Genomic DNA, 12,388 nt, shown 5'->3' with positions numbered 1-12,388 from the left:
TGATCAGGAAAGCCATTAGAAAAATCAGGCCCTGTTAATAGATCGGTAGATCTTCTTTGGATAGGTGAAGGGGATAAAGAGGTACAAACTTCCAGTTGTAAGTTATGGGGATGAGAAACACAGCACAGGAAATGTAGTAATACTGTAAAAACACTGTATGCGGACAGACAGAATAACCGAATGTACAGACCTGTTAAATCACTATGTGGAACACCTGCAACTAATACGACACTGCATGTCGGCTATATCTCAGTTAAAAAAGAGAGGCAGAAAATTAGGCCCTAACTAAAACTCTAAGCTAATTCAAGGGGCAAAAGAGAAGAAAGGCAACGAGATTATATACATTTTGTAATCTTGCTTAGAACTTCAAGAATACTGGTCAATGTTTTTAAAACTTCCAAAATGATACAAATGTCACTGGTGTACAAAAATCATGCAAATGTGAGCAAAGACAAAGATGTGCGAGACACAGCACCAGCCCTCCAGCCCTCTCCGATAAGGCTTTTGACACAAAGGGACTCGGCATTCACATTAACTTACTCCAGTAGTTCTGCAAGAAGCTAAGTGGGTCCATCCCTTATCTATTCTAAATGTATTCTTCCAGAACAATTTTCGGGAAAATGAATCTCGGGAAGCACCACAGACTGCTATTACTACAAGTACGGCCCTAGCCCAGCCCCGCACCAGCCCCGCACCAGCCCCTGGGCCCCTGTGTTCCGGCCGGCCCACGTCACCCCAATGCTGCTCTCCCCCCTCCCAGACTCCCTCCTCCAGGCCTGATGCCTCTGTCTGGACTTGCACCCGGCCCAGGCTCTCCTGAATAACTCCCACTTGACCTAAAGCCGGAGGAGGGGGGGGAGGCCAAGGAGGAAACTGACAAGTGCTGAGCACCAGCCATGTGCAAAGCCCACCACCTGCCTTTGCCGGGTCTTTTCCCTTTCTAAATGGGGAGCCTGAGGCATGCAAGTGACCCACCTAAGGTGTAACTGACTCCAGAACCCTTGCTGAGTCCCCAGTGGTTACAGAGCTTCTAGAATGGAGCTGAAAACACTTTCCCCTGTACTTCCTTTCTCCGACTTTGTCACTCCCTCTCAGCAGTGATTCAGGACCGCTAGAGACCCTCAAGCCCTCTTAGCTTCCGTGAGCAGCAGTACTCCCAAGAAATACAGAATCACCTGCCATGGCTGCACAGGATATCAGAGGCAGTCCCGAAGGTCTCTAAAGTCAGAGGTTCTGCGCTCTGTCCTGAGAAACCCCAGGGCTAGGGAGGTGCTCCAAGGCTTTCATGACATGTGAGTATTATTATTAACAACATAGAACAATTATATCACCTCCTGACACCATTTTAATACTAAAACGTGTCCAAAATGCATTTGGGTGCTTTTTGGTTTTTCTTTTTTTCTTTTTTTTTTTTTTTTTTTGCATTTGAAGGTCCAATCATCATCTATTTATCTGTAGAACTTTTCATTACCCTGAAATTCAACAACATCAGGAAGAGGGCCCCCACAGGGCCTCGGGTCCATTTTGATGAGGTGAAAACCACCTTTATGTTGCTAAGTTGTTGGTAAGGCCCACAAGGCTGTAACCCCCCATGCAGATGTCATGTGTGATTCATCTGTTTCCAGTGCTGATCAGAAATTCAGCTTTAAGGTATGTGTGCGATAAGCAGTCATTAACAACGGCCGCAACCACAACAGCAAAAATGATGGTCAGCCTCACTCAGGCACCCAGAAAACTGGTCTTCAAGAGCTATTTTCTTAAATTTCTCCAAGAACAAAACATATAGATATAGTTAAAGCTTTCAAGGTGAGAGTGAAAAGAAAATTAGCCATTTACTTTGTGAACTTTAAATTTTAAATCAGTCATCCTGCTTGTGAAATACCAAGCTTTTATTCTCTGCAATAGAACCTTGAGCAAAAAATGGACGTCCTATTCTGGTGTAGGTATGGGAGAGCAGCGCCCGAATCCACAGGCGCTGTGTTTCTGATTCCGAAGGCTCTCTCAGACAGATATTTCAACTTGTGATGAGTACAAGCAACCAATCCAGAGTCTTTTCACGTCCACGTACAGGGAATGATTATCATAGGAGACGTTAGCAATTATTTTCCAGCGTGATGTAAGCTGAGGCAGCAGGGCCAAGCAAGCGTCCTTGTCAAACATATTCCAGCCTTCTGGATTACTTCACTCGCATCTCCCTGATTAGGATGCGCGCCGCATGCTGCTTAATACAATCTGCCATCGAATGCCAAGTACTTCAGAACTAAATTAGGAAATATGTCCAAATACATAGAATGACGCTAAGAGCCCTAAGTGGGTCTCTCTCTTTCCTTTATGAGGCATGAGGCTCATCATCAACATAATGCTCTTAAATGAGGCAATTCTATCTTCTAACCCTCTACCTCTGACAGCAAAATTTAATTCAAGCAGCAAAAGAATTAATAAAGATAATATGGTATCATAAATACCATTCTCATGGAGGAAGTATTTTTGACAGAGTCAGGAAATGTGAGACACACAAACAAATTTTAGAGGGATGTTAACAGAGGTGACACGGATTTTTACACGGCAGCATGATGGAGAGGCCAGAGTAATCACAACCACATCTTCTTTCCTTCAGTCACTTGGCAATGGCTACCTTTCAGGTCATCGGTGCCAATGAAGGTAAGAGCCCAAGAAGGCGATATCAAAACTCTGGAACCCCTAAGTCTGGGGATCCTTGCACACAGGCAAACCAAGATGTACTGGGACACTACTCTCTCTCTCTGAACCCTCCTACCTGAGCGAGAAATTGCTGAACAACCAGCTGTGTTTACAAGCCTTTTCTTTTTAATTTTTTAAAAAGCTTATTTATTTATTTTGAGAGAGCACATGAGTGGCAGAGGGGCAGAGAGAGAGAGAGGGAGAGAGAATCCCATGCAGCGGGGCTCAATCTTATGACTGTGAGATCACGACCTGAGCCGAAATTAAGAGTTGGACACTCAACCAACTGAGCCACCCAGAGGCTCCTACAAGCCTCTTCTTAAGACTAACTACACTTCTGCTATGTTCCGTGTTTCATTTCCTTAGGGGACTATGTGTAGTAAGAGGGCTAGCTTCTTGACAAGTGCCAATTTGCTGAAGTCTATGCAGAATGCCGTTGTCAAGCTCCAATGCCAGGACCACAACTGGTGTTCTGTAACTCTCTGTGCCGAACACAGGTCCGGCTGGCTAGCTAGATGTGTGAATGGATGGATTTGAACCATTATTACTTGATGCTCAGACAGCTGTGGTGCCCATAAAATGCTAATGTGATCATCATACGGTGCAAGGATGTTCTCCTGCTAAACAAAAATAACGCCTCTGGAATACTTCTACAGGTTAGGGAAATTCTGGTTGCGGACTCAAATTCTGTGTCAGTATTTGGACTTCACTGTCCGCTTTGATCACAGTTAATCAATAACGGATTATAACTAAACCCCAGTTCTGTATCAGTAAAAACGAAGATAAACCAAACTCTCTGTTCTCATAAAGCTTTCATCTGAATCCTAAATATACAGGCCAGAGGCACAGACACAAACCCCCCTGTGTATATAGCTCCAGGCAAACTCTACTGGTAATGGTCTCGCATCAACCTAATAAAATGTGCTGGGCCACATGCGGCCGGGCCACAGCACAGATGTAGCCAAAACATGGTACTCACAAGCACGGTGACTCCGAGCAACGCACATGAGACTGTTTGGGAATTATGATATTACGATATAGGATTGCAGGAGGACACTAAAATCTCACAGCGTCACCCATAACATGGCTTAATTCACACAGGGATATCACATGACAATTTCAATTCCTAAAAATGCAGGTTTTTCTCAGGAAGCAGACAATCCATTAAACGCAATCAGACGGAAAGTGCTGCCTCCTCAAAAATGAGGGAAGTTTCGTAGGGAAAGCCTGGCTTCCCTCACGTTCCCGTGGGCGGCACTCATGTCGGAGAAACAGCTCCATGCAAAGTTATTACCAAACTACGAACAACAACCGACTCTCCACCCACACAAGTGATGGAGGGTTTGCAGCCGCACTCACAAAATATTTGGATGACTAATGCTACCGTCAGATTTCGAAGAGGTTGTTAAACACGCTCTTGTAGCAAATTTATTTCCACTCTTCATTTTAAAACCCCGATGAAAAATACCGGGTAATCACTTATTTGAGGGACTAGAAACTTTTAAAAATGGATTTTCATAAAATCAATAGATTAATCAGCTGGTTCTTATAATCAATGCTTTTAACTGGGTTGAAAAACCCAAAAGGCATCCCAAACAGCACTTTCTTACATCGATGTTGAAAGGATGCACCCGGTCTAAATTTGAGCTCAACACTCTGCCCCTTTGCTGGTTTCTCAAATATATCCACTCACGTAAGTCAAAGAGAAAGAGGGCCTGTTTATGAAAAATTTATTAAAGTATGACAAATTTAAACCAGGCTAGTGCTAAATATAACTATCATCTCACTATGCCGAGAACTTGAGAAATAAATGAGAACCAAAGCCTGAAAGTATGATGGATGAAAAGTCAGAAAGCAAACAGTCTCTCTTCTCTCAACAAATGAGCTCTGTGGGGACCAGAAAAGAAGGTGTTCTCAAAGCCCGAGAAAGGAAACTGCCTTAGGACACCAACTGTGGTCCCCTCCCCCACTTCCTAGGAAGGCACAGCACAATTCTATCATCGTCTATCTCGCCAGCTAAGCTGTGAATGTGCTCCAACAAAACAGGCCAACTTGAGCACAAAGGGAGTCCGTTGTCACAGTGAGGTTACAATAAGCCACACATATTTTCTGCCACTTTATTGCCTCTTCCTGAACGAAGAAGAGGTCCGTGGAATCCAGGATGCTTCAATTCTTTGAGCACTTACTAAGTTGCAAAACCAGTGAACATCTAAATGAATGAGATCTGACCTTACAGGGGGCTACACAAAGGGGAAACAGTATGTAAAAACCACAACCAGAGGCCAGACTTAAACTATGAGGGGAGGAAATAAAAGCGCCGTGATGGTAATGCTCACTCGCCAGGCACCACGCTTAAAGCTTTACAGACAGGTTTTCATTTAACCCTACAATTTTACCAAGTAGCCACTGTTCTGAACTCCCTGGGGCATGAAGAGGGTCAATCCACCTGCTTAAGGTCACACAGGGCGGTAGGTTACTACCGAGCTGTACTGAAACTCAGGCTGTGTGCATCCAGAGTCGGCTCCTCCAGCTCCTGTGCTGCTCTGTGGAGAAGGGCTTCCTTCCCGAAGGAGAAGGGTGCTGTCAGAGGAGCCGCTGGCTCAGGGAAGTTCCTTCCCAGGGACTGTACCCATAGGCAGCAGGGTCAAGAGCAGGAAAATTGGAGAAAAACAAAGCAAAACAAAATAAAAAACTGAATCCCTTTCTCCCGATTCCACTGGAAGAGAAAGAGTTCTATAAATCAAGTTTAAGACTAACTACTTGGCTTACAGTCAGGCTAATAAAATGCTAGGTAGTGATAAAATTTAGTCATCATGCAAAGAATTTCAATTACAAACTTGTCTCCTTAATTCTGGCTCAAGGATGATCAGAAGGCACTTTTATGCACTACTGGTGAGAATGCAAGTCTTGCTGCAACCCTTACCACCATCCCGAGTGTGTACCTTCTGCCCAGGCAACACAACCGCTGGGAATCTATCCCAGAGATCGACCACACAAGGACTCGCAAGAGTTGCAATATGCATCGTAGCACTGCCTGAAATCGCTGAGACAGTGAAAGTGACCTAAATGCCCACCAGCGAGGGGGCCAGATACACAGACCATGGGTTGTAAGCCTACGCCAGAATCCTAGTGAGACGGAGCATGGTATGTGGTGACGTGGAATGCCCTCCAAGGCTTATTACTGAATAAAAATGTTGGGTACAGAACAGATGTATACTACAATCGCATTTCCACAAATATGGTTTTTGGTGCATAAATGTACTTCTAAACACATTAAATTTTTCTTGATACCTAAAAAATGCTTAGTTTCTTCTGTGGAATGGGGCTGGGGGAAGGGAGGAGAAAGGAGACAATTACTTTCCATTTTACATCCTTTAGAAGAGCTTCAGGGTCTGTTTTTTTTTTTTTTTTTTTTTTTTTACCATGCTAAATGTATATGGTCTGAATACATCTTAAAAATATATAATATCAGAGAGCCTTAATTTTTTAATTGCCTTCTAAAAAATAAAAATCGACGTTCTTTTTCGTTGATTATACACCCTACTATTCCTGTACCTTGTTTCCTTCGTATACCCATCCCAGACTCTTCACACCAAAAGCGGCCTGGTTGGCTGAGACATCCAGACACGTGACTGGCTGGCCATAGACGTAATGGAGGGTTCTGGCAGAGTCTTCAGCTTTCAGCAGGTATACCAGATCTCCAGCTGTGGCCACTGCCACAGGATACCTTCCGGTATCTGGAACGATTTCAAGGTAGTCAACCTGTGAACGGGGAAGAGTTACACAGTCTGTCAGGTCTCACCTCCAGCTCATCCTTACTTGGTCAAAAAACACACGATGCCTCCCATAGGTCGCTAAGACCAGCGACCTAACAGAAAAAGATGGGCAAAGAAACAGTTCATAGGAAAGGAGAACACAGTTCCTACACTAATAAAGAGAAGCTCTTTGTAAAAGAAACACAGTATGTTCCTAATAAGAGAAATACGAAGTAAAAATTCACCGAGATACCATTTTTACCAGTCATAGCAGTAAAATCCATTAGCTTGATAGGACACCGGTCTGGAAGTAGAGGGGAGACAACCATATTTGTGGATCCCACTTACGGTTGGTGGGATGTAATCGAGTCCAACTTCTCTAGGGGGAAATCTGGCAATACTTATCACGATGTCAAACGCACATACGCACTGAACCAGCAAGTCAGTCCTAGGAATTTACTTACAAATAAACACACACACACACACACACACACACACACACACACACACACACACACACACACAACTGCATACAAGGTTATCTGCTGTAGCACGATGCTGTCATAGCTAAAAACTGGAAACACCTACTACACATGCCTTACTAAGGGGCTAATTAACAGGAAAACCATGTAGTCACAGAAAAAAGCATAATACAAAATGGAATCATCTCCAAGATAAATTTGAGGACAAAAAGCAAGGAAGGGGAGTAGCAGGATTCACAGTGCACTAACGTGCGTGGAGGGGGGCAGAGGGAACACGGTGTGCGTGGCTTGTGCAAGCATAAATCTGCTAAGGACGTCTGCCTGCAAAGAGGGAACAGAGTTCTTTGATGGGGTGGAAGAGAGATTTCTCCCATAAATCTTACTGCCTTTTAAATTCTGGAACATGAGAGTATAAGAACTATTCAAAATATTAAGTTTCCTTGTTTTCTTTTTTTACAAGAAACTGAATCAAATCCCCTCGGTTCCCAATCAGCAAAATTCACATTTTAGCATTTGTGCAGGTACCAGAAATGTGCAGCTAAAAGGCTAAAAAGAGCGGCGCTATCCGTCCTCTGCTGTTTCCAGGTCATCGAGGGTATGATACCACCGCCACGGTACTCCTGACCGCATTAGCGCGACCGCTGCCTCTGATCTGCACGGCAACGAGGCGCTCCCTTCAGGCATCACTTGCTTTTCTACGTCCCTAAGTGGCACATTTCTCCCGAGCACATTTCACACCAGGTTTTCACCTCCTTGAGTAAAATCTCAGCGTACAAAAGCAGGTGTGCCACACTGTGTAATCGTGAAAACCACCGCGTGAAAGGACAGCGTGGCCCTGACAAGAAGCCAAACGAGTTCAAAAGCCTGAATCCTAAGGACTGTCCAGAGGAGCTGGAGGGACAGTATACATCCAGGGGCCTCTGCTGTTAATCCTCGGGCCCAAGAGTGTGAGTGCTGCCCCCCCCACCAACCTGCCCAGCTGAGGACTCATCACAAAGGAAGGACGGAAGGGCTAGGCCAGTGCTGCAACCCAGGGAAGATGGCCACTGTGATTCGGGGAGCCCACCTGGGAAGACAAAAGTGGCCCGCAGGGCCGGGCCGCGGGGGGCGGGGGGAACCTTTTTCAGGGAGGCTCGGCAGCCCCTCATCCGAGATGAGAAATGAGGCCTATGCTGCCAAGCAGTTGTGGCTTGCTTCCTCTCCCCCCCATTCTAAAAGTCATTTCCTATTTCCCTAAAATTAACATCCTCAGCCTAGCTGTTTAGTTTCACTTTATTGTTGGACTTCTGACAGACCAAGAGGCTCAGACTGACTGTGGTGGTGCCATTTGCCAGAAGCTGTAAACTCCTTCAAAAAGCTTCCAGTGGGTGCCAGGATGCCACTTTATTGCCAAGGCAGGATTTACACTTTACGGAGGAACTCACATCTTAAGTAACTGTCTGCATTCATATAATTATTGCTGGTCTAGAATGTTCTTTAGGCAGAGACCAAATAATAAGCACTACGGTAGTTTTGAGAACAAAGAAAGATGGTACTTCACATTTTTCTAGTAAACCCCCCGAGAGGAGCATCAGACGGTTTGGGGGGAACACCACCCACAGGGCAGAAACTGGTCATTAAAGGGACAAGAAGCTTATGCAGGCGAAGTGCTGACATCATGGCTTTTTGGTTACTCAAGGCTAACAAGATCTCCACCAGGGGGAAAAGGCAGAAAAGCAGGATCTGTTCCGGATCAGACCACCAATTCGTTATTCAACACTGGCTTTTCTGCTCACTCTACTGGCGCCAAAATCGAGTTTGTTTACATTAAATCCAAATTTAGCGCAGATTTGAGCACTTCCTTCTTCCCGCAGAATCACCTCCCACCGTATAAAAGTGGAGGCTCACGTGTAACTGAGTGTGGAGATAAGCTTGACGTAAAGAACGCTTCAGGTTGGCTGAGCTTCACGCATGACATCCTGGAACTCGGCTCCCCAATTAACACTGACTTAAACTTGTTTTCACTCAGGAGTTACTCTTAATTCCAGGTGGGAAAATCTGAGGCGGAAGAAAGTGTAGGACGGAAATCTTCCCTCCCACATGGACTGGGAAGGTACCACTGAATTCATTTTCATCATTTTCACTGACATGATAGGCCAGAAACCGAGCTCACATTACCAGAGGCGAGCATCTCATTTTAGGTGAAGGAGGCTGAGGACCACAGTGACGAGAAACCCCTGGCCTGGAGGTCAGCCCCGAGATCTGAATCTCAGCTCCTTAGCTCTGGGATCCGGGGCAAGCCGACAGATACACTGCTCTCAGCCTCTACGGGCTTTTTGGTAAATGGGGAAAAAGAATACTATCTACCTATTTTGCAAGGCTGCAGTGAGATTTAGAAATGTAAGGCCCCCAGGAAGCCCCGAGGGAATGGGAGCTGCCGAAGTCATTACTCTCTGTTTGATCGGACCCAGAGGTTCTAAGAATGGAGAATCAAATGACTGGACTAAAAAGCTCACCAGTTTCTGAACTTCGAACTCTGCCGCGATTTGCCAGTAGCCCTCGTCGTTGGGGCGCAACATTACAACATCAAAAGCGGAAGCTGTGGCAACCGTTGCATCTTCCTGGCTGAGGGCTAGTGCCTGTATTCTCGCGTCATGCTCAAAACGATGGATGGGATACTTTCCGGTCCTTAGATCCCAGATATTAAGAAACCCTACGTAGAGAAAAACAGGGCAGGTAATTTTAGATTTCCTTAAAACGCACAATTATAAAGTAATCATGCAATATATTTTTTTTTTTTTTTAAATTTTTTTTTTCAACGTTTATTTATTTTTTGGGACAGAGAGAGACAGAGCATGAACGGGGGAGGGGCAGAGAGAGAGGGAGACACAGAATCGGAAACAGGCTCCAGGCTCTGAGCCATAGCCCAGAGCCCGACGCGGGGCTCGAACTCATGGACCGCGAGATCGTGACCTGGCTGAAGTCGGACGCTTAACCGACTGCGCCACCCAGGCGCCCCAAGTAATCATGCAATATAAAGAAAGTTAAAAGGTAAATGACAAAATTGCATTGCATATAACACAGGGCCGATTTCCTTAACAATGAGCTTCTAAGGTCCAATAAGGAAAAAAAAAAAGCAATTGGAAAGTGAGCAAAGGACAAGAGCATGCTGGTCACAGTAAAAGAAATACAACTGATGTACAAACGTAAGAAAAATGCAAAAATTCACTCACAATTAGAAAAATACAAAAACGGGGGCGCCTGGGTGGCTCAGTCGGCTGAGCATCTGACTTCAACTCAGGTCATGATTCTATGGTTCATGCATTCAAGCCCTGCATTGGGCTCTGTGCTGACAGCTCAGAGCCTGGAGCCTGCTTCGGATTCTGTGTCCCTCTCTTGCTCTGCCCCCCCCCCGCCCCCTTCCCCCGTTCACGGGCAAGCACACGCACTCTCTCTCTAAGAAAAAATAAAACACTAAAAAAAAAAAAAAAAAAGAAAAACACAAAAACGGTAACAGAATATTATTTTTCATCCATCAAATTGACAAAGATGAAAAATTTCATAAAACATTTTGTTGTTGAGGCTATAGGGAAATAGGCTCTATTTTTTTTAATGCTTATTTATTTTGAGGGGGGAGGGGGGGAGGGGAGAGAGAATCCCAAGCAGGCCCCACGCTGTCAGTGCAGAGCCTGACCTGGGGTTCGATCTCACAACCAAACCATGAGATCACGACCTGAGCCAAAACTGACTGAGTCAGATGCTTCACTGACAAAGCCACCCAGGTACCCTAGGCTCTATCTTAAATTGTTGGTGGAGATATAAACTAATTCACCCAACTTGGGAGGCAATTTGATGATACGTAGCAAATCACGAATGTCTATAGGATAGTCGCTGAAATGTTTTTCATTATGTCAAAAGATTAGAAGCTATCTAAATGTGCACCACAGTTTGAAACTTAAATAAAATGAGGAGTTAAAAAGACTGTGTCAGACTTACACATAAGCTATCTGAAAGATCAACAAAATATATTATTAAATGAAAAAAGTGAAGGACAGAGTAGTGGTATAGTAGGTTATACTACTTTCGTGTTTTAAAAAATTTACACACACACACACAAACGTATACACAGACTATCCTCGTGTATGGAAGGATACACAAGAAACTGTTACCAGTGCTTGGCATTGAAGGAAAGAAATCAAAGAGAAGGGACAAGAGTAGGAGGGCATTTTACTATATATCCACTTGTATATTCTGAAGATTTTCCCTAAAATTATTTTTACTAAAAAGATAAATTTTATAAAATGTTTTTATGAGACAAACTTAACAATAGCAGGACACACATCAATTGCTGAATATTTTGAACATATGGTGCTCCTAATTCATTCTCTAAATTGTCCATTCATGCAACAATTTTTCCCAGTTTTACTGATTACAGTTGACATATAAGTTGTACGACACAACAGTCTGATATATGCGTACACTGTAAAATGATTACCATAGGACATTCTTAGTTAATACCCATCACCTCACACAGTTAACAAATTTTTTTTTCCTTAGAATGAGAACTTTTAAAATCTACTCTCTTAGCAACTTTCAAGTATACGGTACGGTATTAACTGTGGTCATCATGTTGTAGGTTAGATCCCCAGAACTCATCTTCTAACTGGAAGTTTGGACACCTTTTGACCACCTTTACTGATTTTTCCCACACCTCCGTCCCCAGGAATCACAAATCTGCTCTCCGTTTCTGAGGGCTTTGTCTGTTTGTTTGTTTGTTTGTTTGTTTTTAGATTCCACACATAAGTGAGATCACACAGTATTTGTCTTTCCTCGGACTTATTTCACTTAGCATAACGCCCTCAAGGTTCACCCATGTTGTTGCCAATAGCGGAATTTTCATGGCTGAATAGTATTCCGTTGGACACGTATACCACAATTTCTTTATCTGTTCGACTGTCAATGGACACTCAGGCTGTTTCCACGCCTTGGCTGTCATGAATAATGCTAATGCTGCAGTGCACGTGGGGTGTGGACGGTTCTTCGGGACAGTGACTTCATCTCCTTTGGACATATACCCAGAAGTGGAATTGCTGGACCATATGAAATCTAGAGTTCTAGATTTCATTTTTGGGGGAACCTCCATACCGTTTTCCAGTGGTTGCACAAATTTACATTCCCACCGACAATGCACGAGGGCGCCTTTCTCTTCACATCCTCACCAGCATCTGTCATCCCTGGTCTTTGACGACAGCCATTCTAGCAAGCGTGAGCTATCAGGCAGAAAATTACTGAGCATGTTATATACGGGGCACTGTTCTAGATGCCAGCAAGATCTGAAAACAGCCACTAACTTGTATTTTACATCCTTCCTCACACCACCCTCTTCCAGCCGCAGTGAGCACTGATGCTTTGCTTTCCATCATTATCAAACGTGAGCTTAACTATCCTACACTTGCTAAAAACCTTGATCTA

General features: G+C 44.2%; 1 protein-coding gene across 2 annotated transcripts in view; it reads right to left on the bottom strand.

The window, feature by feature from the left end:
• The window catches only part of FBXW8 (F-box and WD repeat domain containing 8), a 119,830-nt gene that overhangs the window by 31,588 nt on the left and 75,854 nt on the right, over positions 1 to 12,388 (bottom strand). For both annotated transcript variants that reach the window (XM_023241460.2, XM_023241461.2), the window contains exons 6-7: positions 9,433 to 9,629; positions 6,256 to 6,462 (exon numbers count right to left, since the gene is read on the bottom strand). In XM_023241460.2, coding sequence (XP_023097228.2) covers positions 6,256 to 6,462; positions 9,433 to 9,629 — 404 coding nt within the window. The remainder of the gene's footprint in view (positions 1 to 6,255; positions 6,463 to 9,432; positions 9,630 to 12,388) is intronic.

The sequence above is a fragment of the Felis catus genome, chromosome D3 (assembly GCF_018350175.1).
Source record: "Felis catus isolate Fca126 chromosome D3, F.catus_Fca126_mat1.0, whole genome shotgun sequence".
NCBI classification, from domain to species: Eukaryota; Metazoa; Chordata; class Mammalia; order Carnivora; family Felidae; genus Felis; species Felis catus.
Note: the sequence above shows the minus strand (reverse complement) of the source record. Positions and strands in the feature narration are given on the sequence as shown.